The sequence below is a fragment of the Lissotriton helveticus genome, chromosome 1_1, assembly GCF_964261635.1.
Source record: "Lissotriton helveticus chromosome 1_1, aLisHel1.1, whole genome shotgun sequence".
Lineage (NCBI taxonomy): Eukaryota > Metazoa > Chordata > Amphibia > Caudata > Salamandridae > Lissotriton > Lissotriton helveticus.
In genome coordinates this window covers 1,315,380,837-1,315,396,889 of record NC_136057.1, presented here as the reverse complement: position 1 = coordinate 1,315,396,889, position 16,053 = coordinate 1,315,380,837, and the positions used below count along the sequence as shown (strand labels likewise).

Sequence of the window (16,053 nt, the reverse complement as noted above, 5' to 3'; positions counted from 1 at the left end):
GCCGGAGAGGTCACACAACCTTCGCGCACAGTCAAATGAATGCCGGTTCACAGTTCCTTCACAACGCTGCATTCACTATGAAGAAACGGGCCCACCTCACATCGGCTGCAATCAAAATACGATTCAGTCGGGCACAGCACTTCTCTCGTTAGCGACGGGGCTCTCAGGGGCTCCACGGACCTCCCTCCGACTTCCGCATACAGGGTGGTTCCCGCCCACAGCTACAGCTCCCGGATCACTGGGGAGTGGCAGAGACGCTAGTCCCGCCCAACGAAGGCCGGCCTTTCCCCGCCCCGGCGCACCACCTCACCTTCAATCTGCGCAGGAAGCGCTCTACGCTGGTGGGGCTCGGAGACGTCCGAGCTCCCCTCTAGAGGCACCTGTCGCGAAGGGGGCACAGCTGACGATCGCGGTCGCGGCGAACTTGCTCTCGCCTCGCGACTCGATAAATCGATCACAGTTCACCACCGGGGGGTTGGGGGGCGGGGAGGCACACGAATCTGGCCACAGTCTTTTGGGGGCAATGAGGTACTCGCTGGGCAGGCGCTGTAGGCGCTAGATCACTTCTCACGTAGCTGACTGGAACGCCAGTCAGACACAACGCCAGCAACCCTTTGCTGCTCTACTGCCTGCGCTACCAGCCACCTCAGGGGTCAACAGGGCAGGTGTCAATCTGGTGTCAAGTCTGGAATCTCTTCTCTAGTCTGAACTAATCTCCATCCACATCTCAAATCTAAAATGGCCGCCAGGGACTGGGCCTTATATAGCCAGTGCCCTGGGGTACTGGCACGAGCCAGATGGTTCTAGAACCTTCTCTGGCTGTGACAATGACATGGCACTCTTGAGGGGTATTTAGGACACTCACAGCCACCGTACTGGGGTTCTAGAGCAGCCATTTTGTGTACCTGAGGAAAACAAAGGAATTCCTGTCAGAAATGCGCGCCAAACAAAGGGCGCCAAAACCTCAAAAGGCCAGGGGTCATGAAGGCTCCAATGGGAGTCACTTCACATGAGGAAAAAGGGTGTCCACCATTTTAGGTTCATTTATACAGGTTGACAACCCCAGTTTGTAATGCCACAGGTTTGGGCCAGGCACCTTGTAAATAGGTGCCACAAACCTTGTGAGCAACTGGGCATCAAGGAACATCTAACCCCATGAGACAACACATAAAAAGCCCCGGTAGACAAATAAGAAGCGACAAATTTTGGGAGGTACAGGGGAACAAAAGAAATCATAGTGGTTAGGGGACTCTCAGAAGCAGACGGGTCTAACACTGTGGTAGTAAATTTTAGGGACCGCAGAGTAGTCGACCACATATTAAGAGGGGGCCCTGTAAACCAATTAAGCAATATAAGACCTTTGCCCTTGGGTTACTTCTATCTGATGGGAACTTTGAGTCACAGCCAAGGTCCCGCACATCTAGGAAGAATGGATAGTTTTAATGACGGGACGGGCCCTTGCCATCCAATGCCAGGTGTTTTTCCGGGTAACCAGGGTGTATTGAGCCTGAGGAATAGATTTGACCCCTTGATGTCACTAGAGGAGCTTGATTGACTAAAGAGCAACAGAGCTCTTTCCAAGAAGTTCTCACAGGAAGATGGAAGCTTCTCTAATACCCCCCAGGTTGCATCCCTATCCCCCCACCCCGCACTGAAGGTGTCCACTAGCTATGAGGGTGGCCTAAGTTGGGGCTTTCAGTTGAAGCATAAGAATGACATCCGGAATTTCCCAACATTAGAGGAGGTCGCCCCTAATTCAACAAAATATCAAATGGGGTAATAAATTAGGGAGACAAGATATACGGATAGAAAAATCTCTAGAGATGGCTTCGAATCTATTCATGTCAGCAACATTATCTGCACAGCATTATAAATCCATATTCAATCTATACTACACACCTGAAAAAATTTCTAAATGGTCGGGTGATAATAGGGGGAAATGTTTTCGTTGCGGATATTTATCTGCAGATGATCTGCATATTTTTTTTAGTTGCCCGAGATTAACAACTCTATTAAATCAGATTCAGAATTACCTTTCTATTATTTTGGGAAGTCAAGTTCAATTTAGTGCAACACAAATATTATTAGGGGTAGAAATGAGTGCATCAGTCTCAGCTGTAATACAACAACATGCAAAATTAATATTTCTAGTAACAGCCGTATATCGATTGGTAATAGCTTCCTGGTGGCTACAACAGGAACCTCCCTCTTTTGAATTATGGAAGGCCCGCTTCTTTGCAGTTCATAATATGGAGTACAGTTTATATGCACTTAAAGGCCATAGGAAAAAGAAGCTTGGTTTAGAAATCTGGGGTAGAGTTACCAATTATTTGGAAGCTACAACGTGATTGATGGAACTATTAATTTTTCTTTCTCTCTCTTTATCTTGATTGTATTGTTATTGGTTGCACTAATGGAATACCTTATTGAACGGTTAATTCTGATTCGGTTTAACAGATGTTTTTGTATTCATCATTAATGATCTATCAAGTGTATCTGATTTATGTATGCAATTCTTTGGTGTATCTAAGAGCTTTCTAGACAATGTATTCTGTTAATTTTGAGTTATGTTCCGACTAATTCATGTATTTTTCACAAAAAAAAAAAAAAAAGAGGAGGTTGCCCCAACAACGGAGTACCCTGCTAGGAGCCCTCCTGATCCCACTATTGCTTCCCCTGTCTTAGGATACTCTTCCAGGCTTTTGGCCAGGATAACAGGGAGCGAGGATGCACTGGGGTTAGATCAAACCTCCCTGCCTCCTCAGTGGCTAGTGAGCCAACTTAACCTCTCAAGGCTCAATGATGGTTTAAATGGCGAAAGACCAATTGATAGAACCCCCGTGACACCTCAGCCTACAAAGAGACATATTCAGGGGGCGCTCAAACTAGTATCGGGGAATATAGCTGGTTTGTCAGCCAAATTTGATAACCAAGAATGGAGGCAGTACATTGCCGGGTTCCAGGTAATTTGTGTGCAGGAAACCTGGGTGTTAGATTGCAGCTCCTTTCACTTAGCGGGGTACAAGAGGTTCTCTGTGCCTGCCCAGTAATCAGTGTCGGGGAGATCTATGGGAGGACTATTTATATTTGTGGACTTGCAGACGGAGGGAGTGTGGACTAACTTAAATTGGCCCTCAAATAACATGCAGGCTCTTGGGTTCCTTATAAATGGGTTAAGTGTGATATTGAATAATTTGTATAATGCCGTTGCAACTAAGGGGAATGAAACTATAATACATGAATGTGCCCTAACCTATCACCTTTCAACGAAGAGTGGTCTCGTTGCCCGGTGGAGGAAGGCCCGCATTTTGAGCACACAAGGGAGGGGATTGAATTCGGTAAGGTACTGAAAAGCCATGCCCTGGAACATACCATTGATCTGGTTGCTATTGGAAGGGAAGGAGCTGTTAATCCAACCTTTAAGGGTAGAGGGTGCAGTTCTTACATAGATTACATAGTGGTTTCTAGACTATTTAAGGACTGGATAAGAGGGGTCGAGATTGAATGGAGTGTATTTAGTGACCACAACCCTCTAGTTCTCGAGATAATAGTCCTGCCCGCCAGAAGGGAGAGGGGTGGTGGCAGGCAGTATTGAGAAGGTAATGGACCAGGGTAGACGATTCAGATGGTCTAAAGTTGATGGGGATGCCTTTTATAAATCCCTAATGGAAAGAGGGAAAGAATCGATTGGGGAGTGTTTAGATATCTCCGTGGAGGGGCCCTCTGTGGTTAGGGCATTTGAGGCAGTGGCGCATCTGATAGATGGTTTATTAAAAACCACTACGCTTGGGAGGGCTAATACCACCCCCAGATGGTTTGACAAAGATTGCTCTTGAGCACAGAAAGCTCTAAAAACTAGCCTGAAAACCCTTCCACAGGATAAGTTAAGAATTGTGCAGTGTAGGACTGCATACAAGAAGGCAATTAAAGGCAGGAAGACCTCCCTTCAATCACAAGCCTGGGAAGACCTAAGGGACGCAGCGGATAGAAGGGACATGACTGTGTTCTGGAAAATAATAAATAACCCGTGTTTCCAGGACACTAACAACCCCAGAAATTGGCACAACCATTTTGCCAGAACAATGGTATGACCATTTTAATGGCATGTATAACCATACGGAGGAGAACAATCAGGACGTTGGGAGGGGCTGCCAGTGGGTCTCCTCGGTAGGATTTAAGTTGGAGGAAATTATAGTGGGTATCCAGGGACTTACATGAAATAAAGCGCCGGGACCAGATGGTATCCCACCAGATCTTTTTTTAAGTAATGTAGAACTGTGGGCCCCTATCCTTACAAGGGTGATAAACGCGGCTGTCGCAACCGGCCTCCCGCGCTTATGGTCATCGGCAACAATAGTCCCCATTTTCAAAAAAGGGAATAGGGATAATCCTCAGTGTTATCGACCTATATCGCTGATTGATGTGACAGCTAAAGTCCTGGGTCGAGTGGTTCTAATGCGCCTCATGGACTGGGCAGACGAACACCAAATTATTGCTGATGCCCAGTATGGGTTCAGGGCAGGGAGGTCGACGACGGACCAGTGTCTGAACCTTTATTTATTGGTGGCCAAATATACTATACCTAGTAATGAAGCGGTATATTTAGGGTTCATGGATCTCACCGCAGCGTTTGATCATGTTAACAGAGAGAAGCTGTGGGCCCTGATGAACAGATTGGGGGATGATCAGGGTTTGGTAAATATTCTTAGAGCATTGCACTGGAACACCTCTGCCAAAGTGTGTTTCAATCTGGAGGGGGGCACCACGGAACCTTTCCCCTGCACTAGCGGGGTCAGACCGGGATGTATTCTGGCCCCTTTTCTGTTCTCCTTGTATATTAATAATTTAGATGAGGTGCTAGGTAAGCTAAAGGTGGATTCCCCAAGAGTAGGTACCCGACCCGTCCCAGTGTTGTTGTACGCAGACGACGCGGTACTCTTAGCCCGCACCCTAAAGGGACTGCAGTGTCTGATAGACAGGTTTGTTAGTTTTATGGATACCTTCAATTTATCGCCTAACCTGACCAAGTACTATGTTATGTTGGCTGGAACTAAACCCTGTAAGAAGTTTTCCTATAAAATAGGCACACATAAAATAGGGCAGGTACAGACCTTTTTCCTATCTTGACCTGCTATTTGATGGGCTTTTAAATTTTAAAACATTACTTGAAGAGCGGTGTACTACGTTAGTGGCCTCGATCGGTGCTATAATGAATTATGGACGCAGGCTGGGTCGGTGGTCACCGGAACAAATAATGAATTTGTATAGCTCAATATGTTGCTCAAAAGTGGTCTACGGGTCTGAAGTTTGGGGTTTTGTAAATGCCCACCAGTTACAGATGGAGGAGAACAAATATCTGAGAAAGGTGCTCAAAACCCCACAAAGCATACCCGCCCTCATTATTCATGAGGAATTGGGTAGGGTATACATTGAGGATTTGGTAAAGGTCAGGCCCCTTATAGTTTGGCTTAAGATTTTGAGCAACACGTAGGCAGATCTGAGCAGACAAATCATTAGAGATTGCCTCGACAGGGATAAAGGAATGAGTATCCCATGGTTAAAGTACGTGAAGACTTCCCTTGAGGGAATTGGCTGTAAGCAACTTTTTACAAAGCCAACGGAAATTACCCCTCAAGATAAAATCAGAGTCAAGAGAATTTTCTTGGATCAGGTAGCCTCACGTAGAGCAGCAGTGAAAGGAGGCAAACCCACAGTCTGTGCTCACAGTATGGTTAAGACAGGAGAGGGCATGGAACCTTATCTCGCTCTTATGTTTAATGCGCAGGATAGATTTTTAATGACCCGTTTTAGGCTCAACCTTTTACATCACCTACTGGCCGATCCGCCAGGTTTTACTTTAACTGTTGAGCAGAAGGGTGCCTGTGGCTGCGACAATCGGTCTCCGCAGGACACCCTTCATTTTGTATTATTATGCCCATTTTACGTATTACCCAGGCGCAGTTTTTAGGTCTCGTGGCGTTGAACAGCGCGTAAGCGCTGTCTCCGCCAGAGACCTATTGTCGCTGGGTCTGCTTCCCAGGAGACAGCACCTGGCCGCGCGCATCACGAAAAAGGCGATCGGCGCAGGCCGCTCGCGAACGCGCTCGCCGTGGCTGTCACCTGGGAAGCGCAAACATACACAGGCACACCTCCCCCTGCACGCATGCGCACAAACAGAGACAAACACACACAAGCGCACCTACACACACACACACACACATACATACAGAGACCCCCCCCGCCGGCGCACACACACACACACACACACAAGCGCACCCCCCTCCCCCCTCCAACTAAGCCCCACTTACCGGCTTTGTTGACTTCTGCAGACTCCGCGGGGCTCTCCCTCGGGCATGGGAGCCCCGCGTCACCAGCACTGCTTCTCTGGCCATCCGTTGGCGCGTGCGCGGGCTTGCGCGGGCTTCCGGAGTGCAAACTACAAACGTCTACGCTATGACGTCATTTTGTAGTTCATCACACGTCAGGACATTGCGGCGCATCTGGGGAGCATGCGGTTTTGACTGACTGAGACTTTTTGGCCTCAGGTTGTCTCCCCTTTTGAATTTTCCTAGATACACATGCCGCACGTTGCTTCTGTACAAAGACTACAGACGCCATATTGCTGACATCACTTTGTAGTTCTAAATACGGGAGCAGAGCGGTGGCTAGTACCGAGTGTTGCTCGTTTTTACACAATAGACTGCTGTCCACTCCCTGGGGTGCTATCCTGTGATCTTGAACAGGCGTTTTGTGGTTGGCATGAGAATGTGCACATTTAAAAGGAATTTTCGGTTGCAATGTGAGTTTATTTCTTTTTCCATTGGTTTGTGCCTCTCCAACGTGAACTTCTGGAGTGTGTGTACTCTATGAAATACCTAGCACATGAATTCCATTCCCCAAGCGCACACATCACATCTTCTGTAGAATTGACAGGTGTACTTTGACTAACAATGATTTTTTTTCTTTCAGGCGGGGACATATTGTTTATTTATGTTCTAGCATGTTGGCCGTGTGCCATGCCATTGAGTTTATTAGCGATGTGCACTAATCCTTTTTTTTCTACCAGTGTCGACTTGTGCAAGCTGTAGTACGTCCTCAGAGGTAGAATATAGGCTGCCCCTTTCGAGTTTGGCTTCTGTGCACATTTGACATTTCTAGAATACTTCTATTTGTACTTTAGCAACTTATTTATCGAGAACAACGTAGGTTTGCCCTTATATTTTGCTTTGGGTTTGCAAATCATTAACGTGATTGTTTGAATCAAATGCCTTCGGCTAGGCGTTTGTTTTTATACAAACGGCCGGTTTATTTAATGTTTAACATAGCTTTGTTTACATTATTTATTGCCTGTTTTGGTGTAAGGTAGGTGTCCCCTCATATGTTAGTTTTTTTTTCTGTAGTACTCATTAGAAATGAGCAGGTTGTACCCCGCGATTTCACCCATTTGTTAACTTCATTTTTCTGTTTTGACACTGCTGAATACTGTGATCACGAGGCAGGGGCTTCATTCATGTCGGGTGCATTTTATAGATCCCTCTTTGGGAAGAGGTCCATGTCTGACATGAACCAGCTGGTTACTTCTTGTTGCCTGCCAACTGTTTTCTGAATGCGCCGGGCACATTTTCTACAGGCACACACACCACCAGCCATCAGTGCACTCATCAATTGTTAACACATCCACAATTAACTATTGTAGCAATCGCAGTATGGCGCACTTTACTTTTAAACATGTCAGTGCACGCTTTTCCACCATGCACACACACCACCAGCCATCAGTGCACACTTTCAACAGGCACACACACACCACTAGCCATCAGTACACGCTTTCAACAGGCATACACACCACCGGCCGTCAGTGCACACTTTCAACAGGCACAAACGCCACCAGCCGTCAGTGCGCGCTTTCACCGGGCACAAACACCACCAGCCGCCAGTGCACCCTTTCACCAGGCACACACCACCAGCGGCCAGTGCACACTTTCACCAGGCACACACCACCAGCCGTCAGTGCACACTTTCACCAGACACAGACACCATAAGTTGTTAGTGCATGCTTTCACCGGGCACAAACACCACCATCCGTCAGTGTACGCTTTCACCGGGCACAAACACCACCAGCCAATACAGAGTTTGCAAAAAAAATCATGCAACACATTGTCATATACAAGGCCAATAACTCAAACTTGAATGCTGCGAGACCTATTGCATTGCAAATGCTTGTTTAGTAGGTATTTTAAAACAGGCCAAGTTCAGACATGCTAAGGTCGCCCTATTATTCTTGCAAAGGGCCAATGATTCTCGAACGTTGTTTTGTATTATGAATTGTATTAAGGTTGCTCTAAGGCTAAGGAATGCAAGAGGGTTGTGCTGAATGAATTTTCCACCAATTATTCCTAATCAACTTTGTTGCGGGCAGGTGGTGTTCATGAATTGTATTTTAATTGTTTTTTATCTGTATAAATATGTACTTTTATGGTGTTTTTTAAATACCGAATAAAGGATTATTGATTGATTGACTGAGTAGAAGTCAGTGCGCAAATTGCGACCACTTTTACTTACTCCATTTTTATACATTCCAAATACAAAATTGCAAATTACAAATCATTGTCAGTTTTAATTTACAAATTCTTATTTGACATATTTGTACACGAGACCCTCAGTCAGGGGGCAAGAAAAGCAAATCATGTGGCGCAGTGCAGCACATTTTGGGATTGTATCATTTTAATATGATGTCATTTTTATACATTAACACTGTATGGGCAAAAGTTTCACCTTATTAGTACTAGTTTAAAACTCAATAAGCAACTAAAAGTTGACCAGTCAACCTTTGCAAATGGTCTTCCACTGCACAGCAACATGTGATGGTTAAAGCCTTTTTAGTAACGTAACCTTTGATTAATTTCAGCCGAAACTGTTTTTTTGTCTGTTAGAATTAGCAGATTGTTCATCAGAGCATGGATTATGTGGCAAGTGCGCCAGATTCATAATTATGCCGAAAATGCTGCAGCTGCAGAGTGGCATAATTCCAGTGGCCCTGTATTAGGGTTCTCTGCCACAGGCAGGCAATTTAGAAAGATAGAGTGCATTGTGAAAGGGACATAGTGCTCCTGAGTAATCAGACAGAGGCGGAACCCAGTTCTGCCTCCAGGAATTATCTTTGCCACCTGAATGCTGTAGAACTTCTCCTTCAGCAGCCTCCCCTCATCCTGCAATTCTTTATAATATCTCCCATAGTGCATGCTTCCTCCAACAATGCATTTACAGAATCTGTGTTGGCTGGCCACATGGCCACCTTCTTCTCTCCATTGTGGTTATCTGGAGGCAGCATGTACTGTTTGACCACAGATGTAACCGCCAGGGCTGAAAGTCCTCCTGAGTGCTTTGGTCTGCATCCTGGCTGCTTGAAGTGATTCCTATTGGTCGCGCAAACTAAGGGTAAGGGCAAGGGCTCAGAGCCTAGGGAGTGGGCTGTATTTATCTGTTTTCTAAGTGAATGGGTGTCATGTGTGTGTAATTCGGGTAATATGTATAGTATTTGCTTATTCTCTTCCATTCGGAGATCTTCGTCCCTGTGATGGACATCTCAACCAAATAGGCAGAACGTAAAAAATGGTCATACATTTACTTATAGTAACTTTATGGTTCTAAATTCAGTTGTAGGAGGCTCCACTCATTCAAGGAGGGAGGCGGAGACCCGTAAATCTATGCCTACGTGTAAATCTCCATTGGAAATGGTGAACAGTAAAAAAGAGAAGTTTACACCAAGCTGCAGTAGTAGACCTACCCAGGAGTAGATTTACACAAACTTACCTTTGTGACTCAGGCACCTAAATTCTAGCTGTTCTTTAACTAGACTGCCTGGCAGTTGTGTGCTGCATCATCTGAAGGATACCGTTTTTCTTTGAATTACTTTTACCTCAATGTTGTAATGCTTTCTGTATTTTCGTCTCTTCATTTGTACTCCATCTTGTTGAAGTCGGGCTACTATCTTTTGCACCTCAGGGCTCAGGAATCCGCTTCCACTATGTGGCGTCTGGTGAGAAAGGCAAACCACTGATGCTGCTTCTTCATGGGTTCCCGGAGAACTGGTAAAGAGACCGCCTTGATTTTCACTGTCTTGGGGATAGTGGCCTCAGTTGGGTTGGCACTGTGATGTGATGTGATGTGTGATGTGATGTGACATTTATATAGCGCACTATCACTCCAAGGAGCATCTTGGCGCTTTTACTCAAACCAGCCGAATGATGGATCGCAGCCGTACTGTCCACGGAGGGAATAGACCTTACACTAATGATTTGCATACTGGATCCGAGAGGCTGTAAATCCAGGTCTTCAGCGATTTCCTGAAACCTTGTTCGGAGGTGATCTGGCGCAGTTGGTGTGGGAGTTTATTCCACGCCCTAGCGCCCATCACTGCCAGGGATTTACCTCCCTTCGTAGAAAGTCTGAATTTGGGAACAATGAGCAGGTTGGTTGTGGCGGACCTAAGATTACGGGAGGGATGATATCGTGTAAAGCTTCTGCAGAGGTATATCGGACCCTGCATATGAAAGGCCCTATAGGTGATGATTAGTACCTTAAACAGAATACGTTTGTGGATGGGGAGCCAGTGAAGGGCATCCAGTGCAGCCGAAGCAGAGGACTTTCTGGGCCATCTAAGTACCAGGCGTGCGGAGGCGTGCTGGACCATCTGAAGCCTGTGAAGGGCCGTTTTATTTGACCCTGCATACAAGCTGTTACAGTAGTCCAGTCTTGATGTAATTAATGCCACTGCCGCCGTGCGCCTGGCTTCCAAGGGAAGCAGGCCGAAAAATTTCCTTAGACACTTTATGATGTTGAAGCAGGAGCCTGCTACTGCCCCTGCTTGCTGTTTAAATGAGAGGGTGTCATAAAATGTAACCCCTAAATTTCGTGCTGCACTAATAGTGCTAGGAGGAGCTTCCACATTCTCCTGCCACCATTTCTGAGGGGAGAATGGGTTGTTATGTCCAAATGGCAGAATTTCCGTTTTGGTGGAATTGCACTTCAGGTGGTTGTTTTTCATCCATGTGAATGTCGCTGCTAGACAGTTTTTAAGGTTTTGTTCTGCATTCGCCATGTCCTTATCAAGGACTAGAACCAACTGCGTGTCATCAGCATACGCAATCGTGCTGATATCAAAGGAAGAAATTAATTTAATCAGGGGGACCATGTAAAGATTGAAAAGCGTTGGGCTCAAACTTGAGCCCTGAGGTACCCCTGTCTTCAATATTTTTTCCACTGAGCAAAAATGCCCTAAAGTAGTTACTTGATGCCTATGCGTCAGGAAGTTCTTGAGCCACTCTAATACGGTTCCTGCTATGCCAGCACTAGCCAGGCGATCTAAAAGGATAGCATGGGACACCGTATCAAAGGCTGCGGATAGGTCTAAAAGGATCAGGACAGCCTTTTTCCCCTGATTCATGGCAGCTTGTATAGTTTCAGTTGTAAACAGAAGGGCAGACTCCGTGGAGTGCTGGGCTCTGAAGCCCGCTTGATTAGCGTGAAGTATATTATTCCCTTCTAAAAATGCAGTAAGCTGTCTGTTTACAAACGTTTCCGTCAGTTTACAGAGTGCTGGGAGAAGTGAAATAGGGCGCAAATTGGACAAAGTCGTGGGATCCTGTAAAATCTTCTTCTGGAGCGGTTTTACGACTGCGAGTTTCCATTGTGCTGGAATCTCAGCTGAGAGGAGTGACAAATTAATAATAGAATTTATCACGGGGGTTGCCTCCTCTATCATGGCTTTTAACAAGACCGGTGGACATGGGTCAAAAGGGGATCCTGACTTAATTAGGGATATGGCATGGCGGGTATCCTCCATAGTAATCGGGGAAAAGGCCTTCAGGCAGGCCATATTTGTGTCGGCCTTAATAATTTCTTCTGAATCAACTGGCTCGAATGGGGGAAAATCCTTAGTGAGGTTGTGTATTTTTTGTTCAAAATAGCTGGCTATGGAGTCGCAAAGAGACTGGGATGGTGAAATTTCCTGAGTCAGGAATTTAGGATTTCTGAAACTGTTGACAATTCTAAAGATTTCCTTCTGCTTATTTTTTGTAGATTCGATAGCTGCTGTGTAAAAGTCGGCCTTTGCATGTTTAATAGAGCGTGATAGTGCCTCCTGGCCGTCTTGTACACATCATGTTCTTTTCTATCGTAATTACGGCGCCATCTGCGTTCTAGTGTCCTAACTTCACCTAGTGTTACTTTTAAAGTTATCGAGAACCAGGGCGCCGATTTCTTCTTAGGGCGGGGTCTGCAATCTGAGCCTAAGGGTTTCATCTGATTCCCTATGTCACTGATCCATTCCCCAAACCGCTGATTGTCTGTGGTGGTATTCCCTGTCAGGATGGGTTTGCCCTCCTTCACCCATCACAGAAAGTCAGGGTGATCTATAATTTTACCCCAACGTGGTGAGTTCCTCCCACAGCTTTGTACCTCCTTCTTTATTACCCCCCTACTGTCCACTAGAATGCTGAACGCGATGAGTTTGTGATCTAACCAAGTTTGTGTCAGGGGGGGCTCTACTTTAATCGAATCTAAGTTGGAACAAATACAGTCCAGGATATGGCCCGCTCTGTGGGTCGGGTCTACAGTTCTCAAGGTTAGCCCTAGAACATTCATTATGTCTCTGAAACAGATTACAGTCGGATCGGTGCTGTCATCCAGGTGGAGATTCAGGTCTCTCAATAATGTAAAGTTAGAGAACTTGAGTGTCAGTTTTCTCAGCACTTACCCCAAGCTTTCCAAAAACTGAGTTTGCTGACCCGGTGGGCGATATACTAGAGCCCCAGCGAAAGTAAACGAATCATGGAGCTGAAGGCAGAAACAGATACTTTCTGCTCCTTTAATGTCAACTAGCTCCGTGATCTTACATGATAAAGAGTCTCGGTGAATAATTGCCAAGCCTCCACCACGCTGTACTTGTCTATCCAATCTCTGGATTGAGAACCCTGGGGGGAGAGCGTGTACAATGTCCGGATTTGACCATTCTTTTAACCATGTCTCGGTGATGAACAGACAGTCCAGCTCCCCCTCTACTATTAGGTCATGCACATGTGGTGCATTTTTGCACATAGATCTTGCATTTATAAGTCCGCCAGTTATAGTCTTGAGTGCCCCTTCTCTCCTGGGTCTTTGGTAGGGTTTGAGTACCTGTTTACAGCCATAGCAGCTAACAGGCCCTACCCAGGTATCTACGTTAAGAGCCTGATGACAACAATTGGGCTGCTTTTTCAATGACATTATGAGGTCTCTAGACAATTGATTAATGGAGATTACCTGAGCCCTGAGCAGCGTGCCCAGCCCCTGGCTCATCCTCAGTGTGGACGGGCGCAGACGGGCTGGACTTTGGCTTGACTTCGGCGCGACAAAGGCGCGCCCGCTGATCGCGTCCGCTACGCGGAGGCATGTCCGTCTGCCTTTATACTGTCGCCTAGAGCGCTAGAGCGCTGTGCATTTACTCCCCTAAGATGCCCGCTATTCTGATTAGGCACCTCAGTCTCCTTCAGCATCAGCGCCTATCTCGGCTGGGTGAAGGGTGTCTGCGGGGTGAGCTGGGTGCAAGATACTGCAAGGTGAGCACGATTAAAATCCGGCGAAAAATTAAAGTAATCAAAGTATTTAACAGGTAAAATTACAACAGCATACAGTATGTCTCCCGGCTTTCCGCCTCAGGAGGACAGTCGAGTCTCGCGATGCCCCACGAGTCCCTGCCTTTATACTGTCGCCTAGAGCGCTGTGCATTTACTCCCTTAAGATGGCCGCTATTCTGATTCAGCGCCTCAGTCTCCTTCAGCCTCAGCGCCTATCTCGCTGGGTGAAGGGTGTCTGCGGGGTGAGCTGGGTGCAAGATACTGCAAGGTGAGCACGATTAAAATATGGCGAAAAATCAAAGTAATCAAAGTATTTAACAGGTAAAATTACAACAGCATACAGTATGTCTCCCGGCTTTCCGCCTCAGGAGGACAGTCAAGTCTTGTAATGCCCCACGAGTCCCTGCCTTTATACTGTCGCCTAGAGCACTAGAGCGCTGTGCATTTACTCCCCTAAGATGGCCGCTATTCTGATTCAGCGCCTCAGTCTCCTTCAGCCTCAGCGCCTATCTTGGCTGGGTGAAGGGTGTCTGCGGGGTGAGCTGGGTGCAAGATACTGCAAGGTGAGCACGATTAAAATCCGGCAAAAAATCAAAGTAATCAAAGTATTTAACAGGTAAAATTACAACAGCATACAGTATGTCTCCCGGCTTTCCGCCTCAGGAGGACAGTCGAGTCTCGCGATGCCCCACGAGTCCCTGCCTTTATACTGTCGCCTAGAGCGCTAGAGCGCTGTGCATTTACTCCCTTAAGATGGCCGCTATTCTGATTCAGCGCCTCAGTCTCCTTCAGCCTCAGCGCCTATCTCGCTGGGTGAAGGGTGTCTGCGGGGTGAGCTGGGTGCAAGATACTGCAAGGTGAGCACGATTAAAATCCGGCGAAAAATTAAAGTAATCAAAGTATTTAACAGGTAAAATTACAACAGCATACAGTATGTCTCCCGGCTTTCCGCCTCAGGAGGACAGTCGAGTCTCGCGATGCCCCACGAGTCCCTGCCTTTATACTGTCGCCTAGAGCGCTGTGCATTTACTCCCTTAAGATGGCCGCTATTCTGATTCAGCGCCTCAGTCTCCTTCAGCCTCAGCGCCTATCTCGCTGGGTGAAGGGTGTCTGCGGGGTGAGCTGGGTGCAAGATACTGCAAGGTGAGCACGATTAAAATATGGCGAAAAATCAAAGTAATCAAAGTATTTAACAGGTAAAATTACAACAGCATACAGTATGTCTCCCGGCTTTCCGCCTCAGGAGGACAGTCAAGTCTTGTAATGCCCCACGAGTCCCTGCCTTTATACTGTCGCCTAGAGCACTAGAGCGCTGTGCATTTACTCCCCTAAGATGGCCGCTATTCTGATTCAGCGCCTCAGTCTCCTTCAGCCTCAGCGCCTATCTTGGCTGGGTGAAGGGTGTCTGCGGGGTGAGCTGGGTGCAAGATACTGCAAGGTGAGCACGATTAAAATCCGGCAAAAAATCAAAGTAATCAAAGTATTTAACAGGTAAAATTACAACAGCATACAGTATGTCTCCCGGATTTCCGCCTCAGGAGGACAGTCGAGTCTGTCTGTCTGAATACTGAGCGAATGTGTATTGCCCAGTAGCCCCTAGTCGGGATGGTATGTGGCACATAAGATACAAACCCTGTGCTAGTAAAATGAGTTTGTAAAATGTTACCATGCCCAGCAAAAATGGTGTTTCCTTCAATGCACCATTTTTATTTGGCCTTTCGCCTCTAACTTCTCAAGTGCTGGTGCTGGCGTGTCTGTCTCCACTGCCAGATAGTTGCCTACCCAGGTCCCTGAGTGCACCCTGCCTCTCTTTTGGTGGTATGTAGCATTTCTGTTCTTGATTGGTATCTGCTCCCCTGTGTCTTTCTCCCTCATACTTTGTGTGCTTGCTTTGAGGGTATGTATGTCAATGCTCTTATTTTCTTCTTCTTTGTGTTATTTATTCAGCACGGTTGATGACTTGTGCCCATGCATGCTGAGTTCCATCTTTCTCCCACTATCGCTCTGGAGTACTCACACATTCTCCAGCTTGCTCTGTATATCTTTCACTTTCTTTCTCCCTCGCACGTTGTTGCTAGCTTGGCATCTCTCTCTCCTCCCCGTGCACTCTCATTTCCTCAAGCTTGCTCACCAGCTCTTCTTCCATTTTAATCTCTCATTCTTTCCCACACACATGCTCTGGTGACAAAAGTCTTTTCTACCTGCAGGTTCTCCTGGCGCTATCAGCTGGAGGCTTTCCACAGCAAGCACTGGGTGGTAGCCATGGACCTGCGAGGATATGGCGGCACAGATGCTCCCTCTGGACGTGACAACTACAAGCTGGACACCCTGGTGGCTGACATCAAAGATTTCCTTGAAGCTCTAGGTAATATGGCTTCAAAGAGGCAGCTCAGTTCCTGCTTTTAGTTAATAATTTATTGTATTTCATAGCACTTGTCAG

At 46.7% G+C, this 16,053-nt stretch overlaps 1 protein-coding gene across 1 annotated transcript in view; it reads left to right on the top strand.

Annotated features, from left to right (window-relative positions):
* Positions 1-16,053, top strand: part of EPHX3 (epoxide hydrolase 3) — a 155,906-nt gene that overhangs the window by 68,593 nt on the left and 71,260 nt on the right. The window contains exons 3-4 of the mRNA XM_078681669.1: positions 10,003-10,088; positions 15,821-15,978. Of these exons, the coding sequence (XP_078537795.1) occupies positions 10,003-10,088; positions 15,821-15,978 (244 nt within the window). The remainder of the gene's footprint in view (positions 1-10,002; positions 10,089-15,820; positions 15,979-16,053) is intronic.